At 42.2% G+C, this 27,259-nt stretch overlaps 8 protein-coding genes across 8 annotated transcripts; 5 read left to right on the plus strand and 3 right to left on the minus strand.

Moving 5' to 3' along the window:
- Nucleotides 1–239: 239 nt before the first annotated feature.
- Nucleotides 240–3,281, plus strand: FOMMEDRAFT_168949 (uncharacterized protein; the record flags this gene model as incomplete). Its single annotated transcript, XM_007267859.1, has 3 exons — nucleotides 240–380; nucleotides 495–585; nucleotides 620–3,281. The coding sequence occupies 3 exons, from the start codon at nucleotides 240–242 to the stop codon at nucleotides 2,572–2,574; spliced, it is 2,187 nt and encodes a 728-aa protein (XP_007267921.1). The 3' UTR covers nucleotides 2,575–3,281.
- Nucleotides 3,282–5,366: 2,085 nt separating this feature from the next.
- Nucleotides 5,367–5,796, minus strand: FOMMEDRAFT_157729 (uncharacterized protein; the record flags this gene model as incomplete). The annotated part of the gene is made up of 2 exons (XM_007267860.1): nucleotides 5,367–5,546; nucleotides 5,611–5,796. The coding sequence occupies 2 exons, from the start codon at nucleotides 5,794–5,796 to the stop codon at nucleotides 5,367–5,369; spliced, it is 366 nt and encodes a 121-aa protein (XP_007267922.1).
- A 2,178-nt stretch (nucleotides 5,797–7,974) lies between these two features.
- Nucleotides 7,975–9,724, plus strand: FOMMEDRAFT_157730 (uncharacterized protein; the record flags this gene model as incomplete). The annotated part of the gene is made up of 7 exons (XM_007267861.1): nucleotides 7,975–8,113; nucleotides 8,204–8,244; nucleotides 8,291–8,326; nucleotides 8,387–8,662; nucleotides 8,835–9,053; nucleotides 9,348–9,429; nucleotides 9,489–9,724. The coding sequence occupies 7 exons, from the start codon at nucleotides 7,975–7,977 to the stop codon at nucleotides 9,722–9,724; spliced, it is 1,029 nt and encodes a 342-aa protein (XP_007267923.1).
- A 2,084-nt stretch (nucleotides 9,725–11,808) lies between these two features.
- Nucleotides 11,809–13,203, plus strand: FOMMEDRAFT_157731 (Metalloprotease; the record flags this gene model as incomplete). Its single annotated transcript, XM_007267862.1, has 7 exons — nucleotides 11,809–11,902; nucleotides 12,033–12,132; nucleotides 12,189–12,359; nucleotides 12,418–12,769; nucleotides 12,825–12,878; nucleotides 12,931–13,048; nucleotides 13,103–13,203. The coding sequence occupies 7 exons, from the start codon at nucleotides 11,809–11,811 to the stop codon at nucleotides 13,201–13,203; spliced, it is 990 nt and encodes a 329-aa protein (XP_007267924.1).
- A 384-nt stretch (nucleotides 13,204–13,587) lies between these two features.
- FOMMEDRAFT_157732 (uncharacterized protein) lies at nucleotides 13,588–14,070 on the plus strand (the record flags this gene model as incomplete). Its single annotated transcript, XM_007267863.1, has 1 exon — nucleotides 13,588–14,070. One exon carries the CDS (start codon nucleotides 13,588–13,590, stop codon nucleotides 14,068–14,070), a length of 483 nt encoding a protein of 160 aa, XP_007267925.1.
- A 407-nt stretch (nucleotides 14,071–14,477) lies between these two features.
- Nucleotides 14,478–15,471, minus strand: FOMMEDRAFT_168950 (NAD-binding protein; the record flags this gene model as incomplete). Its single annotated transcript, XM_007267864.1, has 4 exons — nucleotides 14,478–14,587; nucleotides 14,643–14,761; nucleotides 14,844–15,073; nucleotides 15,132–15,471. 4 exons carry the CDS (start codon nucleotides 15,469–15,471, stop codon nucleotides 14,530–14,532), a joined length of 747 nt encoding a protein of 248 aa, XP_007267926.1. The 3' UTR covers nucleotides 14,478–14,529.
- An 8,205-nt stretch (nucleotides 15,472–23,676) lies between these two features.
- FOMMEDRAFT_29513 (uncharacterized protein) lies at nucleotides 23,677–24,150 on the minus strand (the record flags this gene model as incomplete). Its single annotated transcript, XM_007267865.1, has 1 exon — nucleotides 23,677–24,150. One exon carries the CDS (start codon nucleotides 24,148–24,150, stop codon nucleotides 23,677–23,679), a length of 474 nt encoding a protein of 157 aa, XP_007267927.1.
- Nucleotides 24,151–26,192: 2,042 nt separating this feature from the next.
- On the plus strand, nucleotides 26,193–26,922 carry FOMMEDRAFT_168951 (uncharacterized protein; the record flags this gene model as incomplete). The annotated part of the gene is made up of 2 exons (XM_007267866.1): nucleotides 26,193–26,820; nucleotides 26,872–26,922. The coding sequence occupies exons 1-2, from the start codon at nucleotides 26,611–26,613 to the stop codon at nucleotides 26,920–26,922; spliced, it is 261 nt and encodes an 86-aa protein (XP_007267928.1). The 5' UTR covers nucleotides 26,193–26,610.
- Nucleotides 26,923–27,259: the final 337 nt, after the last annotated feature.

The raw sequence follows: 27,259 nt of genomic DNA on the forward strand, positions 1-27,259 counted from the left end.
CATGTTGTTGGATGGGATGAAGATGCGTTGTCAGCAGATATGGATATGGCTCGGCGTATGTGTAAATACGGACACTATTATTATTAGAAAGTTGGTTGTTGTGAGACAGACGGATGTATGGATGGGAGAGTGAGGCGCGTGGGTGCGAGGAGAAGGAGCAGGTGGGAGGGGCGTAGAAAGGGCATAGCAGATAGCCGTAGAAAGGAGCGCGTGTGCTATCGCGAGGCGGGTGTAGAAGGATGGCGAACAGAAAGGCAGAAAGGCAGGAGAAAGGGCCGTCCGAGGATAGCGGAGGGGCGTTGACGATGTTCGATATATGCGCACTACGTAATTGCCCGGCCGGAGCAGGGTCCTTCTATATCTGGAAGTGGATTACGGCCGTGCGCTGCTCTTCTTTCTTTCTGTCCTCATCTCTCCTCAACATTACATAGACGTATATATATATGCAGCCTGAGCACTCACCGCCCCCGCTCTTGTCCTGCTTTCCGCTGTAGCGCTATTTTAAAGGTGAGCTGCCCGCTCCTCCACACTCCCCTGTCAATTGTCTCGCACTCGCCTCTCGCGTCTCCGCGCCTTGGCCTTTGAGTATCCCGTGTGCTGACCACCATGACACGTGCAGTGCTCTCATCCATTGAGATGAACATCCCTCTACAAGTGCAACCACAACATACGCGATCGGGCATTTCACCCGCCTGCTCTCCGGCGCACTCTCCAAAGACATCCCCGCGCCGCTCGTTGACAATCGACGACAACGAGTACCCATATGCATACGATTTCCCTCAGTACACCTACGTGCCTTCCCCCGCGTCCTCCGTCTCTCCTCTCCCGTCCACAAACCCCATCCCTGTCCCGCCTGCATTCAGCCACAAGTCACCCGCCAGGCACTCCGGCTCACAACAATCCAACAACACCCAAGGTCAAAGCCACAGCCGAAGCCGGGATACCATGGCTACCGCAGCAACTGCAGCTCCCACTCACCCACCCTCAAGCGCTCGCTTCGTGCACTCCAGCTACCCGAGCTTGAATACTTCCGTTTATCCGTCTTCATCCACAACTACACCCAACAGCTCCTCGCCCAATCGTGCACGCGGCCCCAGCTTTGCGAGCACCACTAGCTACGCGTCTTCATCGACCGCGTCCTCTTCATCGAGTGCCGCACCTGCTACCCCACCCCGCGCGAACCATATGAACTCACCTACCGTTGTCACCTCGCCGACGCGCACCTTTCGACCTTACTGGGAGCGCGAGCGCGTGGCAGACGAAGATAGTTGCAGGCTGGATGAGGCGGCGGAGCACGGTCTCCCTCACGCTGTCGATGATGAAGAGGATAGCTCCGATGACGAGGTGATCTACGGCTTCGACGAGCGTCGGAACTCGACTGCGAGCGCGGACTTCACGCGCTACATTTCTTGCATCTCACCCTCACCGCTCTCCAACGCGAGCAGGAAGCCGCGCTCCGTACGCCGCTCGCCGTTCGCGGATGATAACCCCGCGTCACCGTACACACATGTGTACCTTGACGATGACTTGCCACACCCTTACGGTAGTCTAAGCGTGACTGCGAGAGCAGCGTCGCCCGCCGCCGTCGCTTCACGTCGGCTTTCTGGTTCGGGTTCGATCAAGCGGAGGAGCGTAGGGACGGACTCACCTCGGAGCGTCGCGCGCTCTGTCTCACTCTCCCACTCAAATTCTTATAGACGATCGAGTCCACATCGTGCTCACTCACCGATTATCAACGTTAGCGGCTCGTCATCGCGTCCGCACTCCCCTTCGCCGATGGCACCCTCTCTTGTTCTGTACTCTCACTCATCATCGAATTCGCAGAACACCCACTCCCATGCGAATTTGAACGAGCCTGTGAACAGTCACTTACATTCGCATTCACCTTCGCTCGATTTACCAGACCAATCGATCGAACTCGACTCCTCACCGCTCCGCACTGCGCTGCTCCTCAACCCCGAGCCAGACCTTACAATCACGCGTACAAGCACGCTCGAGCAGCAGCTCCAACATCAGGAGGCAGCTGAGCGTCGGCTTTCGGCTGGTGGTGTTGGTCGCACTCACACCAACGGCACCAGCGATCTCGGGTTGGGTGGTCTTGGATTAGGTAGTGGTTTCGGATTGGTGGGAGGGATTAACGCTGCGCTGCAGAGGAGGAGAGCGGATTGGAGGGAGTTTAATGAGGGTGATGATGACGATGCTCCGACAAATGCATTTGGGCGCGGTGCGCTCAACTTGCATCTTGACGCGGATGAGGAGGTGGATGTGGGAGGTGTTGATCTTAGCTCTCCTCGTCCGTCGTTCTCGCACCCGCACCCTTACGGACGCGTTTCTTCGAGTGTTGTACGCTCGCGAGTAGGGGCTGATGAGGAACGCGAAGAAGTTTCGAAGGAGGAAGAATGTAGAGAGAAGGAGGGGAACGAATCAAATGGTGCTGAAGAGAGGAGAGAAGAAGGTGATGAGGTGCCGACGTGTTCCGCCTTCCGATGGAGCGTTCGTGCGAGGTGGGCCGCGTTGAAGTTGAAAGTGCGGTTGAGCGCGTTTAGGGCGAGGAAGAGGGTTGGGTTGGCGTAAATCGACGTCGAAACGAAATCGAAATTTAAAGACGAGGAGATAAAGGAAAGAAAGGGACGAAGAAGATAAACGAAAAATGTGTACCACCATCGCAATCACCACTACCACCACCACCAGCATTCATACTCATTGACGCATACTCAACACATCTTCTCGCAACGCAAACGCAATTGGCTTTCAGGCTTACACGCACGAATTCACGTCTCTTCACGATCTCTTTTTTCTCTCTCCTTGCAATTTTCTGGCTTTTCGTACATGCACTTTTCACTTTTTTTTCTCATTTTTTTTTTGCAAATTTTCTTGTCTATGCATGCATCCTTTCGTGTTTTCTTGGTTTCTCGGTTGGACCATTTCTCACATTCTCCATCATCATTTGACGCAATTCACGCACTCTCTCGCCTACACGATTTACACTTTTTACATGCGGATTCTGACGGATTCTTGCTTTCTTGGATAGTCTTTGCATTTCTTGACGCATTTTGATTTTCACGCGTTCAACCGTTTCGCGACTTGTACATGACCTTTTTTACTGATTCATTTATCGTTCCTCTTTTCTTGTTTACTTTTTTTTTTGCTTTTACTGGTCTGACGTCTTTGATGACGCTTCAGGTTCATCCCTCATTCTCACATTCATATTCTCGCTCCCACCCATTTGACCTGATTGCAAGTTGCAACCTCACCAAGCCGAGATTGCTCCATCTTACTCCATTTGTCCACATTTACACGCATACATACGTGTATACAGGCATGTTCCTTTAGCTTTAGATAGATATGGAGAAATGAGAAATTGTGTAAAGATTTAAAGATTTGAATTTTTTGTTGATGGATGACTTCATGAGTGATTTCGCTCGCTGAACCTGACTTCAATCCACTTGAATACGTTGAATCTTTGAATTTGTTGAATTTGTGTACTGAATTCGAGATTCGTGTAGATGATCGTATACAGGGGTGATGTCATGTTGACGTCCCTCCTTCCACTATACTAGAGTGGATTCTTGGTGTGCTGAGTTGATTTCCCTACCTACCTTGGAACAAGATCAGCTCTTTCTTCTCTTGGAATATTGGAGTAGAGAGGAGGCATGCGTGGTCATGTGCCAGCATGTGCACAGGGATATCGTAATCGTAAGGTTCGAGCATTGTAAAAGAAGTAAGTCAGCCATCCGAGCCGAGAATACGTCATAGCGTTCGACTTGTGCAATCTATCATCTATCTGTCTCCAGAATGAAGTGGAATGGCAATGACATGGATAATGACTCGGTCGGACTCGACCCGAGTCCGATCCCGAGTCGGGAGACTTTCCGCTCATTCTACTCTACCCAATTCTATTCTTCCTTCCTTCCTACAGGTGGATGTTATGCAGAGCCAATCGGATCTTAGTATGTATGTTTTGCACGTATGTATGTATGTACGGCATATGGGTGTGGAAGGGAGGAGTCGGAGCGTATCGGGATGTGTGCTACTTATCTGAGTAAGATTCCAAGACCTTAGAGGATAAAAAATGTCTTAGCAATCATACTGTGCATAGAACTCTCAAAGATACATATGATGTATAAGCCGAATGCAACAAGTGCATTATTAATCCTACTTTTCTTGTCCTGTATGTAAATGAGTAAGAAAGAATCACCTGCAAGACAGGAACAAAGATTATAGTTATGTTATAGTATGTTTTATATTTTGCAATGAAGATTGCTTGGCTTGAACGTTACATTTATTAGCATAAAAACACAACTATGTATTCTGTACTTACAGAAAGCTGTCAACGTGAGGAGAATGGGAGAGTGTCCTGACAGTAGGTGAAGACAGTGGATTCAAAGTTCGGACAGGCATCCAATTGGATGCATACTGCAAACATACACAGAGAGACATTCCTCAGTGTTGGTGAGAGTAGATAAAGAAGAACTGGTGAAGAAGCTTTAAGCTTGGGAAATTAATGAGTGTTTAGAGTACAGACGATCGGTCTTGACAGACGGAAAAGCCCCAAATTTGTAAATAGTAAAGACGCAATTCAAAAATCTCGTGAATGTCTACAATAGAGACGCAGTGCCACTTGGGTAAAGAGGCGTAACTGCCGAGGATATGAAAAAGCTGCTAAAGCTTCGTTGGACGTCCGAGGACTAAATAATGAATGTCGTCGACAACTGAACATTTAATAAATGGTTGCTAGTCAAGCATGCTTTAAGCACGTTTCGCCGACTCGGAGAAGAGACCCACCAGCGTGAGACCGAGAAACCGAGAAACATTAAGAAAAGAAAGACAAGACGAATTCAGAGTGAGCGTAACTGCGATTCGGTGTGTGTAGCTTGTTTACACACACAACGTCCGAAAGTTAGCCCAAAATCATCCTGGAGGAGATCCACTCGGTGCGAATGACCGCACGAAGAAAGGAGCTTGGATGTGAGAACTGAAGGGAAGGGGGAACGTATTCGTTTCTATCCTTCCACGACTTTGCCATACTCGCTGAGATCCACTATGGAGAGAACAAGAAGTGGACTAGACAACTACCGTAGTGTATGCGGGGCCATGTGAATACACAGGGGAGTGAATCCCAACTCACGTCCAACCTTGAGAATATTCGGAGTGTTGTGAACACAAAAGCTTTGTTGCTAGTCCAAAATGCCGAATGATCTTCAGTGAAAATATAGCTTAACTTAACAATATATGCGAAAGTAGACTGGAGTGGAGGATTTGCACTGAAGGCTGACAACAAGAGCTTAGTATTGAGGTGCCGAGCAGTCTGTTTCCTGCCGATAGAGACTTACGGACGACAGCCGGATGTGCTCCGCAGAAACCGGTCAAAAACCTCCATCACCCGAACCAAAGAAGCACCTCGGAGTCGGAGCAGAGAACATCCTAGTAAGATTGGGATCTACGCAAGTTGGCCAGTTTATAGATGGCGACGGGAGAAGCACGAGCACACAAGGCACGGTCTTTCTAACAGATGAGGGCGAGGCTGGTCTGGGCGGCCTCATTGACTGATGATCACCGATCAGGCCCGAGTAGAAGTCAATGTAGAGCAACTGCTATTGAAAGCTATACAAATGTAGACCGATTCAGGAGATTCGTATCAATAGCTGTCTCTCCGTGTTGTTCGTAACTTTGAGAGGAGCCTAGTCGGTCTTTGCGGTGACCAGGATGCCTTGCTTGACAGACGGACTCCCAGGACAGCAAGAGCGAGGTCAGAGTAGCCGTTGGCCTGGATCCAAAGCCTGAGAAGCAAGACATCGAGAGTTCAGTAGATCCTCTCGAATACAAACTGTGCAAATTTGTCGTACTTAGCACATAAACCGGCGAGTGATTACCGTCATTCGCATCGATTCTATATCCGAACGCATATGAACACGGAGATTTTCTTCAATATCACGCGCTGATCTTATCACTGATCCGACTGTTAAGTTGTCTAATAATAACTATTCTGGCTTCGTAATGCATGTTATGGTTAGAAGTGGGTAATAACAGTTAGAATAAATAATCACCTTTCTTTTGACCTCCGTTCGTTGTATCCAGCAATGGTAAACGAGTTTGCACATGATATTTATGTGCTTCGATTCACCAGCGGATGCAAATTTTTCGAAATATTTTGATTCCGCTATGAAGGAAAATTGGTGACAGCAGGCATGAAAGCGCGTTGAGGCCGGTCATGCATATCCTTCGCCGAACTGCGTGCCTGAGACCGGAATGAAAGGAAAAACTAATTCCGGAATGGGGAGTCAAAAGTCTTCATCCATTTACTTCCCTGTTCGAGACGTCGGCACGATCAGTACGGACAGTGAGTTCTTGCCATAGAGACCCAGAGAATCGGCTAGAAAGACATGCCACTAACAATATCAGGATGATTGGTGTACCTCGGACAACATCGGAGAGGATGGGAAATGAGCCTTTATTTGTATCCCAAGACAAGAAGACACCTGTCCTGTGAAGAACGTTGTGATGGAAAGTAATCAAAGATTATTCTGTAATGTATTTGTAAGTGGAACAGCAGTGCTATTGTCTCCGCAGAGCGTGCAGACGTCTGCAATAATTTCAAGGTTTGTTAGGAGCACGTGCTTAGCCGAACAGTCCGGACGGAATGAGCGAAGATGACATAGGGAATGCAGACAGACTGAAGAGCAGACAAGAACGTTAGCATGTGCCAACAAATTTAAGACACACCTGTCTTAGTTGCAATAATGGCAACTCGAAAGGCTTTGGATATGATATGGAATGATTTTTACAATTAAACGTATGGACGTGAGGAACGAGACTAAACCTCGTCGACGAAGAACTCTTCAAAGCAGGAGTTATCCGGGACATTTTAGCACGTGATAATTGTATCACGTGCCTTAGCTTCGGATTTCTGTATTGTATGTTGCATGTACGCTTTCTGGCATTAACTCTGGTGAATACGGTCAACTCATCCTCACTGACGTCAACGTCGATATATTTCTATCCTGAATGTTCCTGTGGCTTTCTATTCATGCAACGGGAAAATATAAACGCATCAGCGCACTACGTCATGTCTATTCCTCCACCTTGAATCTTCAAAAATAGCAAAGTGTATAGACTGCGCAAGGCTATCATCATGTCCCTATGGATAGGATGATATCATCGGAGGCTCGTCAAATTAGCAAAGGCGATGCGTATTAGGGCATCTATCCTACTCATCACACCACAGCTCTTGCTAGAACGTGCCATCAAAGAGCTGTGTAAGGCGCATCAGGTCGACAAGGACTCGCATATGATTCTTGACTCCCCTGATTTATTATTGTACCATTGCAGGGATATTTCAGAATACAGGGCTCATATCTCGAGTTTCTGTGTATGATTGCCTTAAGGCATGCGGCGGTTAGGAACTTGTCAGCATCATCATCCACCCTAACAACAGACAAGTCTACTCACAGGATTTCTTGGGCTTCCTCTCGTATATCTCTTACATCATTGTGTATGTACTCTCACGTTCATCAATATACAGTATTCTGAGAATTCTCACTCAACCCCTGTCTGTGTACGGATCCAAACCTCATGTGAGGACCAGCGTCAGGAGTTGTGCAGTTCCTCGGGATCTCGATCTTCTCTTAACTGGATGGGGAGCCTTCTCCACTCAGGATGCGCTTCCTAGCAAGACTGCGATAGTAACAAGCACCTCAAGAGCATGTATATCACTGCCTCCATGCATATGCATCTTCGATCGAATCTAACGTATAATAAATTATTATATGTTTTGCTCTAAACATATTTACAAGTATAGACTGGGGCTGAGATTAACGACTAACAACAGTACAATGCAGAAGATGTTCTTCATATTAGTCACAAGCTTATGCAGGGAAGAGCGCGTTGTAGGGATAAACCCCAATTTCGATTCCAGAACCAAGGCTGTGAAGGCACCCAGACAGGATACACGATGTTGTTGCCCCCAATTTTTCGATGGCACAGAAGATTGGATGCCGTCGTAGCAAGGGTTATCTCGGTTACAGGCGGCAGTGGTACGCATATTCGTGGGGCATCATTAAAGGCGAGAAGCTGCATTATGCAAAGAGCGACTCGGATTCGACGCTTGCTTCCGGTTTGCCTTGACAGCATATTTGAGAAGATGTAATAAATGAATTATTCCGTATACTCTCGTATTCATGACGTACTATGTTGATTCCTCCAGGTGCTTCTCGTCCTCACATCCATGTACATGAATGCTTGCAGGTAAACACAGACTTCCGTTAAACTGTCCAGGTCCGTTCATCCGAAGTCGAATTTGAATAAAGCGACGGGGAGTGCGATTGTTGTATGCAAGAGGACGTCATAGATTCCACCACTGCCATCTATTTTGGCTAATCATCTGCAGATAGAGGCATTTCGCTCTACTGCAACCGGACAGCTGGTGCGGTGTGCTCATGATATTACACTTTCGCCGGAGGCATGCAGGCGTTCGGCGAGTCTTAGTTCTTGCTCGCCAACATACTGGCGACTTTATCGACGAATGATCATGAATCATGAATCAGGTTCTCCGTACTTCAGTAGTCCCGGTTGGAAAAAGGTAGTACACGCCGAGGCGACACGTTTACCAATCCTCCGCTTTTTGTATCGTGAGCATCGGAAGAACTTCTTCCTTTCAATACTTGTGAGCCCCTCCGTGTGTTTGGATACACATTTTGCCTACATGTAGAGAGATCTTACCCGCGCCTACCTCACTTCTTCCTTTCATCCGTTGAATTCCGCATGGACATGCACGCCATCCTTTTATCCAACCATCAAGTAGTATGAAACCAAAACAAGAAAATCCCCTATTTAAGAAGCTCGTTCCTAACGCGTGGAGTGCCACGCAGCTCGTCTTCGCGTCAACATGCATCGCTAAACGTTCGACAATGCAATTCCGAAGAAAGGATTATGATAAATCAGATCACGAAGAAAGTACGCAAGCACCTAGGAAGGTGCCGTTATACTTTATCTCGGTCTCTCGGTGCGAGAGACGCGCAGGCGTGGCAGACGCGAGGAAAGTATGGATGAACGTGGTGAGGAGAGAAAACCGAAATTGGAAAATTGGGTTGCCTTGAGGCGGATCACGTTGATCGGACACGGCTCATGCTCGGATTGATTGCCGGCGCGGTTCTCCTCGGTTTTCCTTCGACGACAAGCAAACAATACTGTTTTGTTGTGTAACGATTTATCCATGAGCTTTCTCCGACGACTCTCCTCGGAAAACATGTATGTATCTTGCCCACTACCACACGGATAAGTACCTAAATTTATTGTCCTATAGAAGACTTGTCGTGTGTTGACTAAACTACCGTGTTTCGCCCGTCCAGCTCCACGGCACTCTACAAGATTCCACACAACTCGACCACAAGTGCGAAGACGACGCAGGCCTCGAGGTTGACTCCATGCTCAGTATCCGAGGATGCGATCTAATATCGCGCTGCTTCTATTGATATGGATCGTACATGCAGCTCACTTGCCTTGCTCAATCCAACTAGCCAGAGGTCAGCCTGTAGGTATCCAATGCATCCAGGGTGCTCCAAAAGCATTCAGAAGGCGCGAACTGATGATACCCGAAGCCAAACTTATACGTCTACCGTCGTGCCAGCTTGATTACCCCTACTGCGCTGGTTCAGCGGTAACTCTGATTTCAAGTTTGCTCTGGCTGGGTGCCGAGTCTGGATTCTCCCCGTTATCTGCGATTTGATCATATCACATGTTGTCCTAATCTTATATCTTTATCTGTCGAAGTATTGTCTACACGGATTCCTAACTCGCTGCTACCCATGTGGTCTAGTATGGAAGCTTTTCACTGGACCTTGACTGCACAGTACCGCTCACTTCGCATATACGCATTATCACCTACGCGCATGTTCTGGGGCTTAGAAGGGCTGGTGAGTTAATACGGTGGAGTATAGATTACAAGGATCACGATGTGAACTTGAAGGATGCTTACCAATAAACGGAGGAAATTCAACCGGTGTGGAAAGTGCATTCCTGTAGCCATCTGGAATCATTCTGAACACCTTCAACTCATCCTAGTCGTCGGAAAGCAATACAGTACATCCGACCCATATCGGACTTGAGATCCAATAAGCCTGTATCAAACCTTTAGTGCGTTATCAAGCAACACCGATAGCTCGTCCTTACTTTCCTACGAGGCTGATTCACCCCGAGCGAGCATATCTTTCCTCTCCGTTTTGCTCGCATTGATCTGGAAGGTACGAGCACTCCGGAGAGTTGCCGGTGATATACTACAATCCCTTCGGTGCATAGGCCGAGCTTCGAAGCACGGTAGTAAGCTGGGAGCGATGCTTCTGCTTCTTGAAATCCTCCTCATCATCCGGCGGGTATCAAAACCGGATCGTGGATGGTCAATGAGTCAGTATTAAAATAATAAAAAATGAATAGAATTTCACAGAGCTATGCTGCTGCTGACTGTCTGCTTGCTCAGTTTACTTGGTTATTTATCAGAGAAAAAAAATCTTCACGAACTTCCTTTTTTCACCGTACTTGACTATGTCGAATGAAGAACGTGGTTCCTGTATGCTCTGTGCCCTGGAGTCAGTCATTGTTGGCAATGAATGAACTGAAACGTCATCCCGTTTGTTCGAAGTTCTGCAAGTGACATGTGTATCTTTAATCGATCGATGGTCAACGGAAAGCGGCTCGATCGCGACGATCTTCTATAACCTCCTTTCGGCATACTCGTGTTAAATTCAATCCGTTGTAAAGATTCCAATCCAAGTAGATGAACCCGTTCATTCACAAGGTCATGGCCAAAACCCAGCGAGGTCAAGTGGATCCTGCGAGACTGTTGTCGTTGTCATTGGGCGGTGAACGATCCATTATTTCCCAAACATAAAGTCAATCAACATATTTGTATTATCTAATCGGGATGAGATCGTACAAAATAAAAAGCTTCGGGAGGCGAACGTTTTAATTGATGAGAACTTAAAATTGCAGATGCAAGTCTGATCCATAATAGCTAGTAAATGACTACTTAACAGCATCGAAAGAGAAGATTCATGATGGGATGAGCCACTCTCAATCCAACCAACTAATTGTTCGGACTTTCCCGGATGATAGTTTTTGATCCAAAGATTGCTACCGTGACAATTACGACAAAATGTCTGTTACTTACACTTTACAACTTTCTCAAGATGACGCTAGTTGGAGTGTTATCTTTTCTCCTGTAGCTGCCAGTGCATGTTACTTACTGTACTCAATCACTGATGAATTCAGCATGTATGCTGCTCGGCCTCTGCTCTGTCCAATTAAACTGTTTACCTGCATATCTTCAAGTCTTCAAATATCCAATTCTGCATCCTCCCATTAGAAAAAGCTGGATGCAGCGTTTCTAGGCGTATGAACAGGTTTGAGTTACTACCGCAGGTGACATCATGTTGATGCAATTTCATTTATTTGAGTACTCATTAAAGAGTGCATCTTCAACGTCAGGCTTGGGACTGTGGCGAGACGATACCCTTTTCCACGTCCGTCGATTCATAGAATCGCCTGCTAATGTTTCTCTTTCCATATTGCAAGGCATTGGGCCTGGATTTTTAATAGACAGGCGTGAATGATGCCCTTCTGAATTTGATTCGCTATCATATCAATTACCGAGCCTTTGGAAGGAGAAGCAAGTTACAACGGCCCTATACGCATGAGGAGGCCCTTGCAAGCACCTTGTGCATGTCCTATTTCTCATTTTCACAATCTTCTGAATTAATGCATGATTACTGTTACAGAAAGGCAAATCCTTTTGTGTCGATTTATAGTTGCTATATCATGGATTGTGCCGAGAAATACGGGCCCTTTTCTCCTCGCAGCCTTCCATGCCATGACACATATATGGTCGTTCCCACCGGCTCCGTGGAACTCGGTACGCTGCCAGGGTTGTTTTTCCGGTATCATGTATGCAGTAGATTTACTGTAAGTGCATAAATAGTGCATAAATATTGTGCAGTATCTAGAACTCGTCTTCCAGTATCTTCTGAACTAAACTTGCCTAGGTGTAGCATTATATATCATGGTTGCTAAAGCTGTTATCTGCTTTGCTCTCTTCGCCAGTACAATTTCAACCACGTTTGCAGCTAATGATACTGCTCCCCGGTGAGTAAATTATGCACGAGTTCCTTCTTCACAAGCTTATTTCAGTATTGTCAAAGTCGCTGTGGCACTACAATCTCAAGAAACGAATCGAATACTATCGAGGCCAGCTTCCAGGCGTCGCTCACGGAGCAGAGTCAGATCACAGCAACGGATTCAGAAGGAAAGACGATTAACGTGTATTGGCATGTTATATCCGAAGGCGACGATATTGGCAGTGGAAATATCCCGTGCGTCTCACCTTCGGTCCTTTTGATACTAGTCATTGTGGTGTTGACAACAACGAAGTGACTCGCAGATAAATGATCAAATCGATGCCCTTAATCAAGGCTTCTCTGGAGCGAATATAACATTTGTCCTTGCTAATACAACTCGCACAATAAACTCTGATTGGTTCAGAAACGCGGGCTTATTTGACAATGGGACAGTAACACCGCAAGATCACGAAATGAAGCAGGCGCTTCGCCAGGGGGGAGCTGGTGATCTTAACGTGTACAGTGTCAACTTTACGAACACAGAGGATCTGCTTGGATATGCACCATTTCCTGCTTGGTATTCCAGTGATCCTGTTGGTGATGGTGTTGTGATACTCTTTTCCTGTCTTCCTGGAGGTTCTGCACCTGGATTCAGTGAGGGAAAAGTAGGCATCACTTTTTTATATTGTTAAACGGTTATATTAAATTAACAATTCTTAGAGCCTTGTACACGAAGTCGGCCATTGGACAGGACTATATCACACTTTCGAGAATGTATGTACTACTAACTACGGCTACTATGCACCTTGGATTTACCTGTCTGTAGGGATGTGACGAACCTGGGGACAGAGTATCCGACACGCCCCCAGAAGCCAGCTTTGCTTCAGGATGTCCAACCGGACGTAACACCTGCCATGAATCTCCAGATCTCCCGGATCCTATCCGTTCGTACATCCCTCTTATAATAAATATTCAAAGCTCACCTAATTCCCCAACAGACAATTACATGGATTATACGTTGGATGAATGCTTGACCGAGTTTACTGAAGGCCAATATAAGCGACTCCTGGAACAAATTAGTGTTTACCGTGGCATTTGAAGATACTTCTAGCCCGTGGATATGCTGATTTGGAGTCAAGGAGTGCATCATACATAACATTAATATCGACTTCAGTATTGAAAAGTACCATTGTCTAAATCGGGTTGAGGTACTTTTTGTCTTTATATTGACGAAGTCCCACTAGACAGCTGGTATTGTAAATGCAGGAAAAGAACCCTCAAACTCAAAGTGCTTGATATGGAAGAATGCACACTTCTCAACTCAGACTGTTCAACGCTACAAACCTTGCCACTTAATTTGCATCTGTCCACTGGTGTGCAAAGTTTGCATATGCATCTATATAAAAGCAAGGTATGTGGCCGCTTCCTCCAGGTAACTGCTACAGAACCATCACTACACGAAGCCGAAATTGAAGCACGAGCAATGAGCGAAGCAGGACGTCGCAGGTCAGTTTCAACTAGGGATAGATCATTACAGAGTGGATTAGACATAGAAAGCGAGTATACCGGAATATTGCGCCGTATAGATGAATATCTTGAACGTGAAGAGAGGAAAGACGAAGAAAGGCGTACAATTGAAAGTATACTTAAAATGAGTGAAGCAAGACTAATTCGTCATAACATAACTCGGAGTCTGCTTGGTGAAGCTACCACAAAGGACCTCAAGGAATGCCTTGACGAAATGATAAAGCGATGTGAACCTGAACAAGTACCTAAACTGAATAAAGTTCTGGACGAAATATCTGGAATGATCAGCGAAACGTCAAAGGTAAAGGGAGATTTTAGCTATTGGCGAGGGCTCTGGGCGAAACAAAAAGCGAAGAACGGATCAGATAGAACAGCAACTGAGAAGCTAGTCCGTGAGATGAAAGAGAAGTTCAAAGAATACAGTCAGGAGAGAATTTAAGATACTCGGTAACTCATACGTGACTGGCGGCACGTAGTAATTTTGGTGCTAAACAAGACATGCACAGTACTCAGATTGTTGGGATAGATAGTAATAACAGTACATTGAGGATTTCACTAGAAAGAACTTCCATCAGTGCCGGACAGAAACATATATTATTATGACGCTTACTGTTAAGCCTTTATCATGATTGGTATACAACTCAGGAATGCCATACTATCAGACTTGACAGGAAGGTCTTCGAGGATGTACGGCGGAGAGTCCTGTAGTCGATCTCTCACCGATGCAAACGAGAACTATAGAAGTTATCTCTTTCTTACAAGAACCACCTACCACCCTCCCCAGGATTATCCGACGTTGATACAAGATTTGCATTCAGCTGAACACATGTGTAATGGGTACAAACTGTGTATTGAGAATATAAGAACAACTAGTCAATCTTAGCTAGTATGCTGTGAGTCAGACAAATCTGGCACCACCGTCGACCTCGATTCGTTGACCCGTAATATACCCACACCTACAATTAAAAGATATTGAGCACAGGCGTGAGGAGAAGGAGAATTCTAGCTTACTTCATGAGGAACAAGTATGCCTCAGCAACTTCATCTGCTTCGGCAACATGTTGCACTAACAAGGACCTTGCAGTGTCATCAAAGATTTTATCTGGATCTGGCAGGACACTGTCCCAGAACTGTGCGTTCGCACGAGACAAAGGAATAGCAAAGCTGTTTATTACTCTCTTGAGGCAAGTTACAGGATCTGGTAACACTGACCGTGGTGTTCACCAGACCAGGACTTACAACATTCACTCGGACGGGTGCAAGGTCCACTGCGAGTCCGCGAGTGAGCGAATCAACAGCTCCTGCCACTCCCGCCATGAGTGACCATCCTTTACGTGGTCTTACGATGCCTCCACCAATTGTCAATGTAATTGATCCTCCTGAGCGTATTCTAGCGACCTGTGCGGCTGTGAATGCTCCCCAAAAGCGCACGTCAAATGCATCTACGTTGTATACTTATAAAGCCTTCAAGATTGGCCAATGCGAGTTAGAGGTGCGTACCGTTATGCTCGTCAAGATTTAAGCGCGGAAATCCGGCGCGAGGCGGGTCACCGCCTGTCCATACTAGATGGTCTATCTCACCGACCCATGCAAACAGGGATCGTATAGAAGAAGAATCCCTTGCGTCAACCACCTCACCCGAGATATTTCCTTCTACAGGAACGTCTGCAGTTGCAAGCTCAGTCGACAGCCTCCTAAGCGCGGCTGTTACTTTCTGCTGCGACGATGAGGCAATTATGACGTGCGCAGCTTGAGAGAGAAGAGCAGCTTTTGCTACTGCAAAGCCTATTCCCGAAGATCCCCCGATGACGAGTACAGTCTTGCCCTCAAGAGTTGCCATCGTGTAGTCTAGTAGAGGAGGTTGAGAGAGACAACTAGGGGCGTTGAAACCTGCGCATGTGTGGCTTAGCGAAACTTAAGAGACCGAGGACGTGAGTGTATTGGGTGCATAAATTCATATTCATGAGAAGCCGGCGCTGTTGGTAGTCATGAACTAAGCATTGCTGATGCCACTCGCCGTGAATCCGGCCCATTATCTATCGTGGGAAAATAATGATCTGCATCATAGCAAGCAAACTTACTGTCACAGCGCCCCTTGCAGTCAAGACCCACATGTGGACACTTTTACTATTTTCCCCTCAATTCTTGCTCAAACTTCATAAAATTTTGTAGTTATGTAGCTTAACATCTAATAAATATATATTCAAAATTTTGAGTTAATATAATGAGCAGAAAACAAGTTATTATACTTACAATCCGAAGAGTACAAGAAATTAAGCTTTTGGAGTGAACCAAACGCTTTCCCACACAATGAATACTTTATAATAATTTAAATAGTCAATATTTTGAGCTATAGTTCTGTACAATTGTGTACTAGTATATTTTTTATCAGTATATTTTTTTGTAGAAGTCTCTACAAAGTTTTAAGTAAGTTACAAGGAATATTGCTGATAGTATAATTTTGATAAATTAGAAATCCAAATTTACTAATCTCTAACTTCATAATTTTTTATACACAGTTCTACTTTGATAATCTATAAGATAAAGTTAGTATTTATATTTATATAAGTTAGGAGTATATATGTACTAAATATCATAGCTTAAAATTAAAAATGTAAATTGTACTAGGTTATTATTTCTACAATTGTAAAAATTATAGTTATTACAAGTATTAGTAGTAAGAATAATGCTATTAATTTTTTTTAAATGTAAGTTCTTCAGAATAAACAGGATCAGGTGTATTATAATATTATAGCTTTGATAACTAAAGGAGAAAGAAATAAACATGAAATAAAGGAGGAAGAACTTGATTAGTATTTATATAAAATAGTAGAATATGTATAACTTTATAAGAGGAGAGATTTCCAAACAAACACAGTAGCTCAACTCTCAGAAGAGGAAGGATTATACTCTATACTAGAACTAGTATACACTAGAAGTTAGGGTTGAGTGAGAGTGAGAGATAGAGGAGAGTGTAAGAGAGAGGTAGTAGAATATAATTAAATAGTTTATAATCATTATATTAAGCCTGTTCCTGTAATTTTGTTAGTCAATAAACTTCAAAAAACAAATAGAATATAATTACTTCTGTTTCCTATTCAAAATATTCTAGATAGAGTCAAAATTGAGTTTGTGTACTGAGAATATGTACTTAGATATAGTAGGCAAATTCCTTTTCTACAGAGTGTCTGTTACAGTTCTCTACTCTTGTACCTTCAGTTCTAAGGGTTCTACACCCTTCTGTACCAGAACTTGGGACTTCTGTCCCTCAGAGGCACTGTATATAGACTATATGTATGCTGACTCTTACTACTACCCCTCCTTACTTTATTATTCCATTCCTTTGACTACTCTTTCATTCTTTGTTCATTCTATAGTCTCTTACCCTTTGTCTATCCCTTCATTCTTTGTACCTTTATCTTTGACCTTCCTTTCTTTCATTCTTCATGACTTATCATTCTTAGTAGCTCATACTCTCTGAGTACTCTTGTATAGTTTAGTATATATAAGTATACAAGATCAGACTAGTCTAGTAGTCTTGATCTTGTCTACTCTAGATAGTCCTGTACTCTTAGACTTACTCTATATACTCTACTCTTGTCTCACTCTCTCTCTCTGTCTGTTCTACAAGTTCTGACTACATTCTAGTACTTGTATTCTGTATTTCTGTTATGTAAGATAGTTGTAGCCTGGGTCCCCTTACTAAGCCTTCAGGTCCCCTCTATACTGTTACTAACATTAGATTAAGACTACTCATTACTACCCTACAACTCTCCTACATTTTGAGTATTAGTACTTACTATTGTATTAATCTCTTTTCTTTGTCCCAACCCTTTTACATTTCTAAATTTTAAACTTTCTAAACCCTTTTAAACTTTTACTACCTTTCTTCTATTTATTACCCCTTTTAGTGTAGTACTGATTCCTTTATAGTGTAAACATGGACCCTCCTACACTAACTGCCACCCCTACTGTTCTGCTAGATTAGTAGTTACAAGCAGACCTAGCTTAATACATGTAGACCTCTATCTAAGAGGCCTTTACTAACTACATACCTTTAGCTCTCTCAGAACCTGTTCTAATTGTTCTAGAAGTCACAACCTGTTCTAGAAAGAAAGTGTATATAGTCTGCCCTTTGAACTTTAATAGGTAGTACTTTAAGGACTTCTAGTACTAAGTCAAACTATATGTAGCTACTACTTTAACTAATCTATCCTTAGATCTTAATTGTGTCCTATTTGTCCTCCTCTTCATAAAGGAAGGTAATACAGCCACCTGGGCCTAGAACTAGATTAAAGGCTATCAGATTAGAAGTCTGATCTGACTTCAGAACAATGAGTTGTATTCAGAATTCATGAGACAGCTTTGTACTTCCTTTATTAATCTGAATAAGAAGTATAATGTACAGAACAAGCTTGTATCTCTGTAACAGAGCAAACATTCTACTAATACCTTCTTTCAGGAGTTTAATATCCTGGCCCAGAAGGCAGGATTTGTACTCAGGTTTAATAATGTTCTTATTAGAATACTTGAAAAAGCTCTACACCTGGAACTGGTTGATAAAATTCTCAGAATAATACTAGAACTGATTACTTACACTGAGTAGAAGACACACACTATTTCCTTTAACTAAGCTGTAGCTTGAATGTGTTAAGTCTATACAGAACACTTACACATGTGTCTAACTCTAACAGTTCTAAGCCCTTAGATCAATCCACCTGTAATTTGTAATCAATCCATTCTGATAGACATTAGAGAAGCTCAAAAGTAAGAAGTATACTTTACTTACAGAAAGTCAGGGCACCAAATTAGGGACTGCCTATAGAAGTAACAGTATATCTGTTAGGTCATTAGAGTAATAATGAGTGACAAGCAGGATTTGTAGTAAGAAGCCTTTTCTACAAATCTAGAAGTTACCTTAGAACTCTTAAACCCTAACTATATATTTTAGGATTTTGTAAAGGCCTAACAGTAAATGTAGTACTGAAGGGCTATGACTCAGATTTTTTAACAGCCACTTTTGATTCAATAGACACTGTAGAATTAGAAGTAAATAAAGTAAGAAAAGCAGAAAAAGTAGAAAAAGTAAATTAACAAAATTATTTATTAAAAAGAAAAAAGTTGAAAACAAAAGTAGATAGTTCTCTCATTTCTTCTGATTCTTTTGATTCTTCTCTTTACACTTTATTCAAGTCTAAATCTGTACAATCTGACTTACTACTTCTACATTCTAATCTTTTAGAATGTTTAGAACACTACCTAGTCCTATTTACTACTTAGTAGTTTGTCTATAGTATTAAGTAGGGATAGTCTTAGTTGAGTTCACAGCTGAGAACATAGGTCTGTCTTTGTTGAAAGAGAGAGGTTAATAAGGAAATGTTAGTATATATACTTACTCTCTTAGACAACAAGACTGTATAAGCTGTATATTCTCTTCAGAACAAGTAGTAATTTATTAGAGAACATTCTAGGTACTAGCTCTAAGTCTTTATCCTCTTAGCTCCCTTCTCAGGATCCTCTCAGATCTGAACAATAGCTCTAGTAGACAGTAAATATACTAGTTTATACATTAATAAGGTTTTTGTGTAGGAACACTACCTTCCTACTTAATGTGTTCTACTTCTAATCCTAGTATACAATACAGACAGAACTCTAAACTGGAATGGTTGAATTACTGAGTTTGTCTAACTACAGATGACTATTTAGGATCATAAGGAAAGTATCAAGTTTAGAGTTACTAACCTTAGAAAGACAGATGTCTTTATCAGATTCAAATAGCTTAAGGCTTACAACCCTACTATTGACTGGTTAGAGTAGACACTTGTGTTCAATTAGTGTCCTAAGTCTTACAACTATCTTGTACTACTGTTCTGAGTAGATGTAAACACTTTTAATACTACTAACAGTTCTAATAAAGGTGACTAGTTGTTCCTCTTAAACTAGGATAGATATGTAAACACATATTCTAGTCAAGGCAGAACAGAGTTAATCTAAAGAATGTCTGAGACAGAACCAGTTTAGAACCCTCTCAGAACAACTCTACTTCAGAATGTACATAGACTCAGCCTACCAGATTTTGTCTGAGAGTTCCCTAAAGTCTTTAGTAAAGAGGAATTCAACCAGCTTCCTAAACACTGTCCCTAGAACTATATAATTGAATTGACTAAGAGTTTCCAACCTAAGGATTGTAAGGTTTACCTACTTAACAGAGACAAGTAGGAGGTACTTGACAAGTTTCTTTAGGAAAATCTTTGGAACAGTCAGATCTGACCCTTAAAGTCCTCTATAGTCTCCCCTTTCTTCTTTGTCAAAAAGAAAGATAGGAAGCTCTACCTAGTTTAGAATTATTGTTGTCTTAATAAGGGTACTGTTAAAAACAAGTACCTACTCTCTCTGATTCAGGAGCTTATTAATAAGACACATACATTTAGAGTTTTTACTAAGTTGGATGTCTAATAAGGGTACAATAATATTCAGATCTAAGACAGAGATGAGTAGAAGACTGTGTTCCAAACTAATTACAGATTGTACAAACTGACTGTAATGTTCTTCAGACTAACTAACTTGTCTATAACATTCTAGTCATTCATAAATCACATTCTTACAAATCTGATTGACTCAGAGTATGTTAGTGTGTATCTGGACAACATTCTAATCTTCACTTAGACAGTTGAGTATTATTACTAACTGATCCAAGTAGTTCTATAATAGCTCTAAGATAATAAACTGTTCCTCTAAAAAGTAAAGTGTTTTTTTACATAAGAGTCAGTAGATTATCTGAGCTTTGTAATCAGTAGAGGAGAGGTCTGTATAGATCTGACAAAGGTAACTGTAGTTTAGAACTGGTTACAACCTTAGAACTTGAAACAGGTCCAAGTGTTTCTTAGGTTTGTGAACTACTACTAATACTTTATTTAAGGCTTTAGTACTATTGTCTGGCCCCTTCACAATCTTACTAGCAAAGATGTTTCTTAGTAATAGAGTAATCAGTAGTAGTCTGTATTCAAGTCCTTTAAGCAGGCTATTACTAGTAAGCCTGTATTAATAGTTCTAACAGTTACAGACAAGTTCTGAGTCAAAGCCAACTCTTCTAACAGTTACAGACAAGTTCTGAGTTAAAGCCAACTCTTCTGACTTTGTGAATAGAGTAGTACTGTTTTAGTTCATTAACAGAAAGTAGTGTCTGATAGTGTTCTGATTAGAATCCCTCTCTATAACAGAACAGAACTACCCTATCTATAATAAGGAACTTCTTACAATTGTCTGTTCCCTAAAGGAGTAGTATTAATATCTCCTTAGTACTGTGTAGAAGTTTAAGATTTAAAGTGATCACCTTAATCTCTAGTACTTTCAGGCACCTTAGAAGCTCAACTACTGTTAGGCCTGCTGAATGTTAGAACTGTAGGACTACAACTTTGTACTGACCTACAAACCTAGAACCTAAATAACAAAAGCTAATTTACTCTTAAGACAAGTAGGTTATGAAAGGAGGGAGAATAATAATAAAAATCTTGTTCTCCTAGACAATTCCCATTTTGTGTCTGAGACAATCTAAGAGATCTGACTTGAATCTAAGAATGTTAACTTTGTCACCTGTATATAGTAAGCTCTGAGACATACACAGGACCAGGTTGTAGTAAAGTAGCTAGAGAAGTAGGCTAAGAACTAGGAGGAGGATAAGGATAGACAGATTTACTAGGAAGACTAACTATATGTTCTAAAGGATTGGAAACTGTAGGAGGACATTGTCTAAGCTTATTATAACAATCTGACTGTAGAACATTCAGGCTAACACAAAATGCAGGAACTTATTATTTGGAACTACTAGTAGCTAGAAATGTAGAGGGAAATCCTAAAGTATGTAACTAGTTACAATATGTACTAACAGACTAAAGCCTACCAGATAAGGGTTTAGACTCTCTTACATCTGTATTAGATCCTAGATCACTCTTAGAAGGAAGTCTTAGTAGACCTGATTAGTAAGCTACTCAAGTCTTAGGGTTACAACACTATCTGTGTAATTGTTAACCAATTCTCTAAGTAAGTTCATACAGTTCTAACTTGAACAGAACTCACTTCTGAAGGTACAGTATACATTTATTAGGATTATGTTTTCTAGTTATACAGACTCCCTCAGAAGCTCATTCACAATTACAGACTGTAATTCAAGTCAAAATTCATGTAGGACTTGTATACACTTCTCAGAATTTAAGAGAACCCTTCTACTATATATTACCTACAGACTAATAGTCAAACTGAGTAAGTCAATCAGGAGATTGAGCTCTATCTCTGAATGTTCATTAATTATCAGTAGTCAGACTAGTCTGAATAGTTAGCTCTAGCAGAATTTGTACACAATAACTGACAATACTCTATAATAGGACAGTCCCTGTTCTTCCTCAATCATAAGAGACATCTGTACTAGAGGACAGTTCTGAACTGGAACAGTAGTTCTGAATCTGTAACAGACTTTGTAAAACAGATATACAAGACTAGGGAAGATGTACAAGCTCTTTTGAAGAAGGTTGTGTAAGTAATAAAGTAGAACTATAATTAGAAGAGATCTACAGCTAAGGATTACTAGCTTAGGGACAAAGTTATACTAGAAGCTATTAATCTGACTATAGATTGCCTAATAAAGAAGTTGGACAACAAGTGCTTCAGACCCTTTATTATTGAAAAGAAGGTTAGTATCTCTGTCTACAAACTCTAACTTCTAGTAATATGGAAGTGTATACACTTAGTGTTTAACAAGGTTCTGTTGTCTTAGTACTATGATCCAGGTTTTCCTTTGTAATAAAGACCCCTACTGCCTCTACCAGAACTTATTAGTTCTGAACCAGAATACAAAGTAGAGTACATAGTAGATACTAAGCTAGTGTACAGAAAGCTCAAGTTCCTTATTTACTAGAAGGGATACCTAGTTGAAGAACACACTTGAGAACCTACTAAGAATCTCACTCATACTACTAAGACAATCTAAGACTTTTATTGACTTCATCTGGGTGCTCTACATTAACTCTGCCTTACAGATTTCCAAACCTTACCATTCTAACCTATACTTGAGCTACTAACCAAGCCTAATGTTTACTAATTAGGGCAATTGGTTTTAGAGAGAGGGTGATGTTATAGTTCTCTACTTTTATACCTTTAGTTCTGAGGGTTCTACACTCTTCTGTACTGGAACTCAGGACTTCCATCCCTTAGAGGCACTGTCTATAAACTATGTGTACTGACTCTTACTACTACCCTTCCTTACTTCATCATTCTGTTCCTTTGACCACCCTTTCATTCTTTGTTCATTCTATAGTCTCTTACCCTTTGTCTATCCCTTCATTCTTTGTACCTTTATCTTTAACCTTCCTTTCTTTCATTCTTTATGGCTTATCATTCTTAGTAGCTCATACTCTCTGAGTGCTCTTGTATAGTTTAGTATATATAGGTGTACAAGATCAGACTGGTCTAGTAGTCTTGATCTTGTCTACTCCAGGTAGTCCTGTACTCTTAGACTCACTCTATATACTCTACTCTTGTCTCACTCTCTCTCTCTGTCTGTTCTGCAAGTTCTGACTATGTTCTAGTGCTTGCATTCTGTATTTCTGTTGTGTAGGATAGTTGTAGCCTGGGTCCCCTTGCCAAGCCTTCGGGTCCCCTCTACACTGTTGCTGACAGTGTCCACATGTAGGTCAGACACATCAAACCACACTTTTTGACTTGTCATTTTATAAAATCAATACAATATTTAATTTTTACTTTTTTACAAAAATAAAACCAGCATCTTGTAGACAAGATGCTGTATTTTATAATTATAATTTTTTGTATTGTATAAGGGTTGTTGTGAGTAGAAATGAGTGAAATAATCTTAAATTGACCACATGGGGCACTGCCACAACAGTGTAAGTTATTATATGGTAGAGTCATGTACTTAGGTTGAACAAGTGATGTTGTATTTTACAAGGGAAACGTTGATAGCCTTGCCACACCATCTAATCAGATCACTCAAAAATTGGACAGCACTATGGATAGCAATTTTGTGTATGTACTACTAATTTCCTAGCCTTAAACCAGTATACTTAGCATATTCATCACTCATCCTTGCTGCTAATTGCCCGAGTTCCTCATCGTTCGCTGTCTTTGCGTCCTGCTCCCACTTCATGAGATGGTATTTTAGTTCCCTATGCTTTTTGTCAACTTCTTCCCTCTTTGCTTTCAATTTCTCTCTAACTTCTTTTGCCTTCTGAGTTATATCACGCAAGGTCCTCTCGTACTCGTCGAAAGTATCCTTATCAACTCGGTATGCATATGAGCCAAGACTCTCGGCATCATATAAGGCTTGATCTTGTACATCTACTTTTAGGTTCTTGGAGAAAACCCTCAGATCTTCCGTCTCCTGAGCCATGGTTTGGATCAATGTTTGTACAGTCTGATGTACAGTAATGTAATCGCTTTGTGCCTTTGAGAGAGTCGAGCCATGCTGCGACTTGCTACTTCTTTTACTATCCATTCTTGATTTACTCATGGTGGCTCCAGAAGACAGTCAGAAAAAGCGATCAGTAATAGAGAGTACTTTCACAGAGAGAATAGTTTCAGAGCACGAGACGCGCCACTGAGTATTTATTCAACAACTTTGCTCAGAAGCCTCGATTATACAGCGGCTTGTATTAATATCGACGTAATAACAAGGATGTGGCAATGACTGATGGCGCGGCGGTGGAATCCTTTATTTTCTCTACATGCAGTTTAGTAGGTCTTTGGTTGGTTCGGTGTTGACATTCAGGTTAGTATAATTTGTACCAAGTATGGAAGGCCTGCAAATAAACTAACTTCGTTTACACACTCGACGCCACGAGCTATTAGTTTTGTTGATTGCATTGTCCCAAGGGAAGGAAGCGTGCGAAAGGGAAACTGAGTCTTGTACACATCAAGTGATACGCTTTGGACTTTTGCCCGAGGTGAGAGTTGAGACATTATACAGCATACTAATAATAATAATATGATACTATAGTGAAATGCTCAAGCGAGTTAGGCAGGCCTGCAAATATCGTTTCTAGACAGACACATAATTATTGACTTGAAATTGATATTCAGCAATCCTTTATCATTACTAAATGCATTACAGATCAGGTAATATTATACATATATAATGCACTCTAATAAATTTATACATCTATTTATAATCAGGAAAGGTGATTGAATTTTGTATTATATAATAAAATATAGGCAGTGAGCAATAGCTAGGATGTAAGGTGAATACATTTAGTTGGAGTTTTCTTTTCATACCTTGCTTGAATATATATATATGCATCATTATCTAAGTACTTGCTTGTATCCTCAATCCTTGTGTTTTAGTACCATAGTTTTTTATTCTTTATTTCTAGTCCTATCCTAATTTAAATTTAAATTATAATCATTACTACCTCTTTCTAATTAGACGTTCCACTTTTGAATTCCTGCATCATCCTTATTAGTCCTTCAAGCCCATCTGAATTTTTGCTTTTGATATATCTAGTCTCTTGTTCTTTGACTCTCCTTATAATGTTATTATAAGATGCATATTCTTTTTTCCAAGCTTCATTGTTACTCCTCAGGACTTTAATGTGCTCCTTGCTATCTAGTGCTGCTGCTGAAATGTGGCCGAGTACTTTGTTCACTCCATCGAGCAGGAGGCCTTCTACTTCGGAGGGGTACATAGAGCCTTCAATGTTGTCTCTGCCATCTATCAAACCCTCGACCATCAAGTCTAACTCCTTTTTCCATGCTGTCTATTTCACAAGGAGCTCGCTAAATGTTTTTGATATCTTTCCTACTGTTTCTCGCCCCTCTTTAAGTGCCCGTACTTGCTCTGTGTACCTTCTCTTTGTCCCTTCAAAGTCGGATTCTGAATGACTATTGCCTGTACTCGTGCTATGCTTGTGACTCATGGTGCTCTGATATATGGACTCACTGGAAAGTATAGTATATGAATGATGATAGGAAGGTGGTATTTAGACCCGTTCAGATGGGGCTCTTATATGCTGAATCCAGATATGCGCATCAAAAAGGTCCTTGCAGGAAACGTCATCTGTGCAATACAGGAAACCATACCCATCACTAAACCAGTAATTTGCCTACTCATAGACATTTATGTCACTTATTTATGGTCCTCGTTCACGCTGTTCGTGTAAACATATATGGTATGTCCTTGCAGCAAATATACATGTTTGCTCTGTGTACAGTTACACGGATCAGAGAAGTAGTACGTAAGTAGAGCATTGTAGAATAAGTGCAAATCAGGGTTAACAGACACTCGAAAGTTTCAGAGGCTTAGGCTGTGGGGTAAGACGTTCAGTCGGTGCAGTGCTAATATAACTGGCTGGCAGGATGCAGGGTTATTACTGAAGAGTACCAAAATATATGCACGTGAGCTGGACGATCGGCATGACGAATGAACAAAAACAGTTGCGTCTCTTCCTTTCGAGCTCTCCTTCGTCCTACTAGTATATTTGCATCCACCCTGTCCGCAAATCCTTGCTCCAACACCCCAAACAAAAAGACAGCAGACGACGTCTCTCACTGCAGCAACTCGAGGACGGTCCTCTCTATCTCCTTGGGGCTTTACCTGACCTGACTGGGTGTCGCTGACAATTCCGAGGAGCACGAGGCGGAGGAAAATGAAAATGCAAAGGAACTTTCCAAAGTAGTGCAAAGTAGTGCTATGCGTTCGGCACTCTCGAGCATTGTTCGGCGGGGGTTAGCGAAATTAGTCGAGCAGAGTTCTAGCTATGGGGAGAACCTCCCCATACTTGTCCAGAGGAGGCTTACTGCGTCTCATACTGTACAAGCGAAATAGGAAGTCCTGCAGAAGGACTACAAAAAAGGAGGTATGAGAGTGAAAGGGTAGACACAGGTATCTCTATGACGGATGTGCAGCCACTGTCTCCGGGTCTTCAGCACCAACAATTGAAGAAATTGAAACGGGTACGTAAAGACGTGGAGTGCTATGAACGTCATCCGAAGCTGGAACTGGGAACGACCCACGACTCTAGAGAAAGCACCTGTACCAGAGTTCTGGCCTAATGCCCCACGAAATCACTCTGACATCGAGTCACTTCTTTCCACTCGTGATCTTGATGCTCTGAAGCGCTCGGCGGACGCACAATCATTGCATCAAGGGTTCGCTCTTTTTTCTTACGGAACAACGACTTTGAGAGTGAAGTGCAAGACAAGATCTGTCTGTGCAAGTCTGAGACCAATTGGGCAGATGATTCCAAAAGCGACCGTGCGGTCAGGACTACAAACGATAGAAGAGTGAAGACAAAGATGTAACAAAGAACTTACAGACGGAGACACAGAGATTCAAGAGCAAGCCTTCCTCCTCTGTCTAGTCCGTTCATTCTGCACCATGGTATGGGTATATGCTGGGGACATTACATAGACTGACCCTCCTACCTGACAGGAACCAGTTGTACGTGCACAATTGAATAATGCATTGCTGATGCCTCACACATAAATCCAGTCTGCTATCATGCATGAATAATAATCTGCATCAGACTCGCATCACGAAAAAGTCGCAACAAATGTATTTAATAATAGCAAAAGTAATCTAATAAAATGATTTCATAAGCATTACATTCTAAAATAATACTTGT

The sequence above is a fragment of the Fomitiporia mediterranea genome (assembly GCF_000271605.1).
Source record: "Fomitiporia mediterranea MF3/22 unplaced genomic scaffold FOMMEscaffold_7, whole genome shotgun sequence".
NCBI lineage: Eukaryota > Fungi > Basidiomycota > Agaricomycetes > Hymenochaetales > Hymenochaetaceae > Fomitiporia > Fomitiporia mediterranea.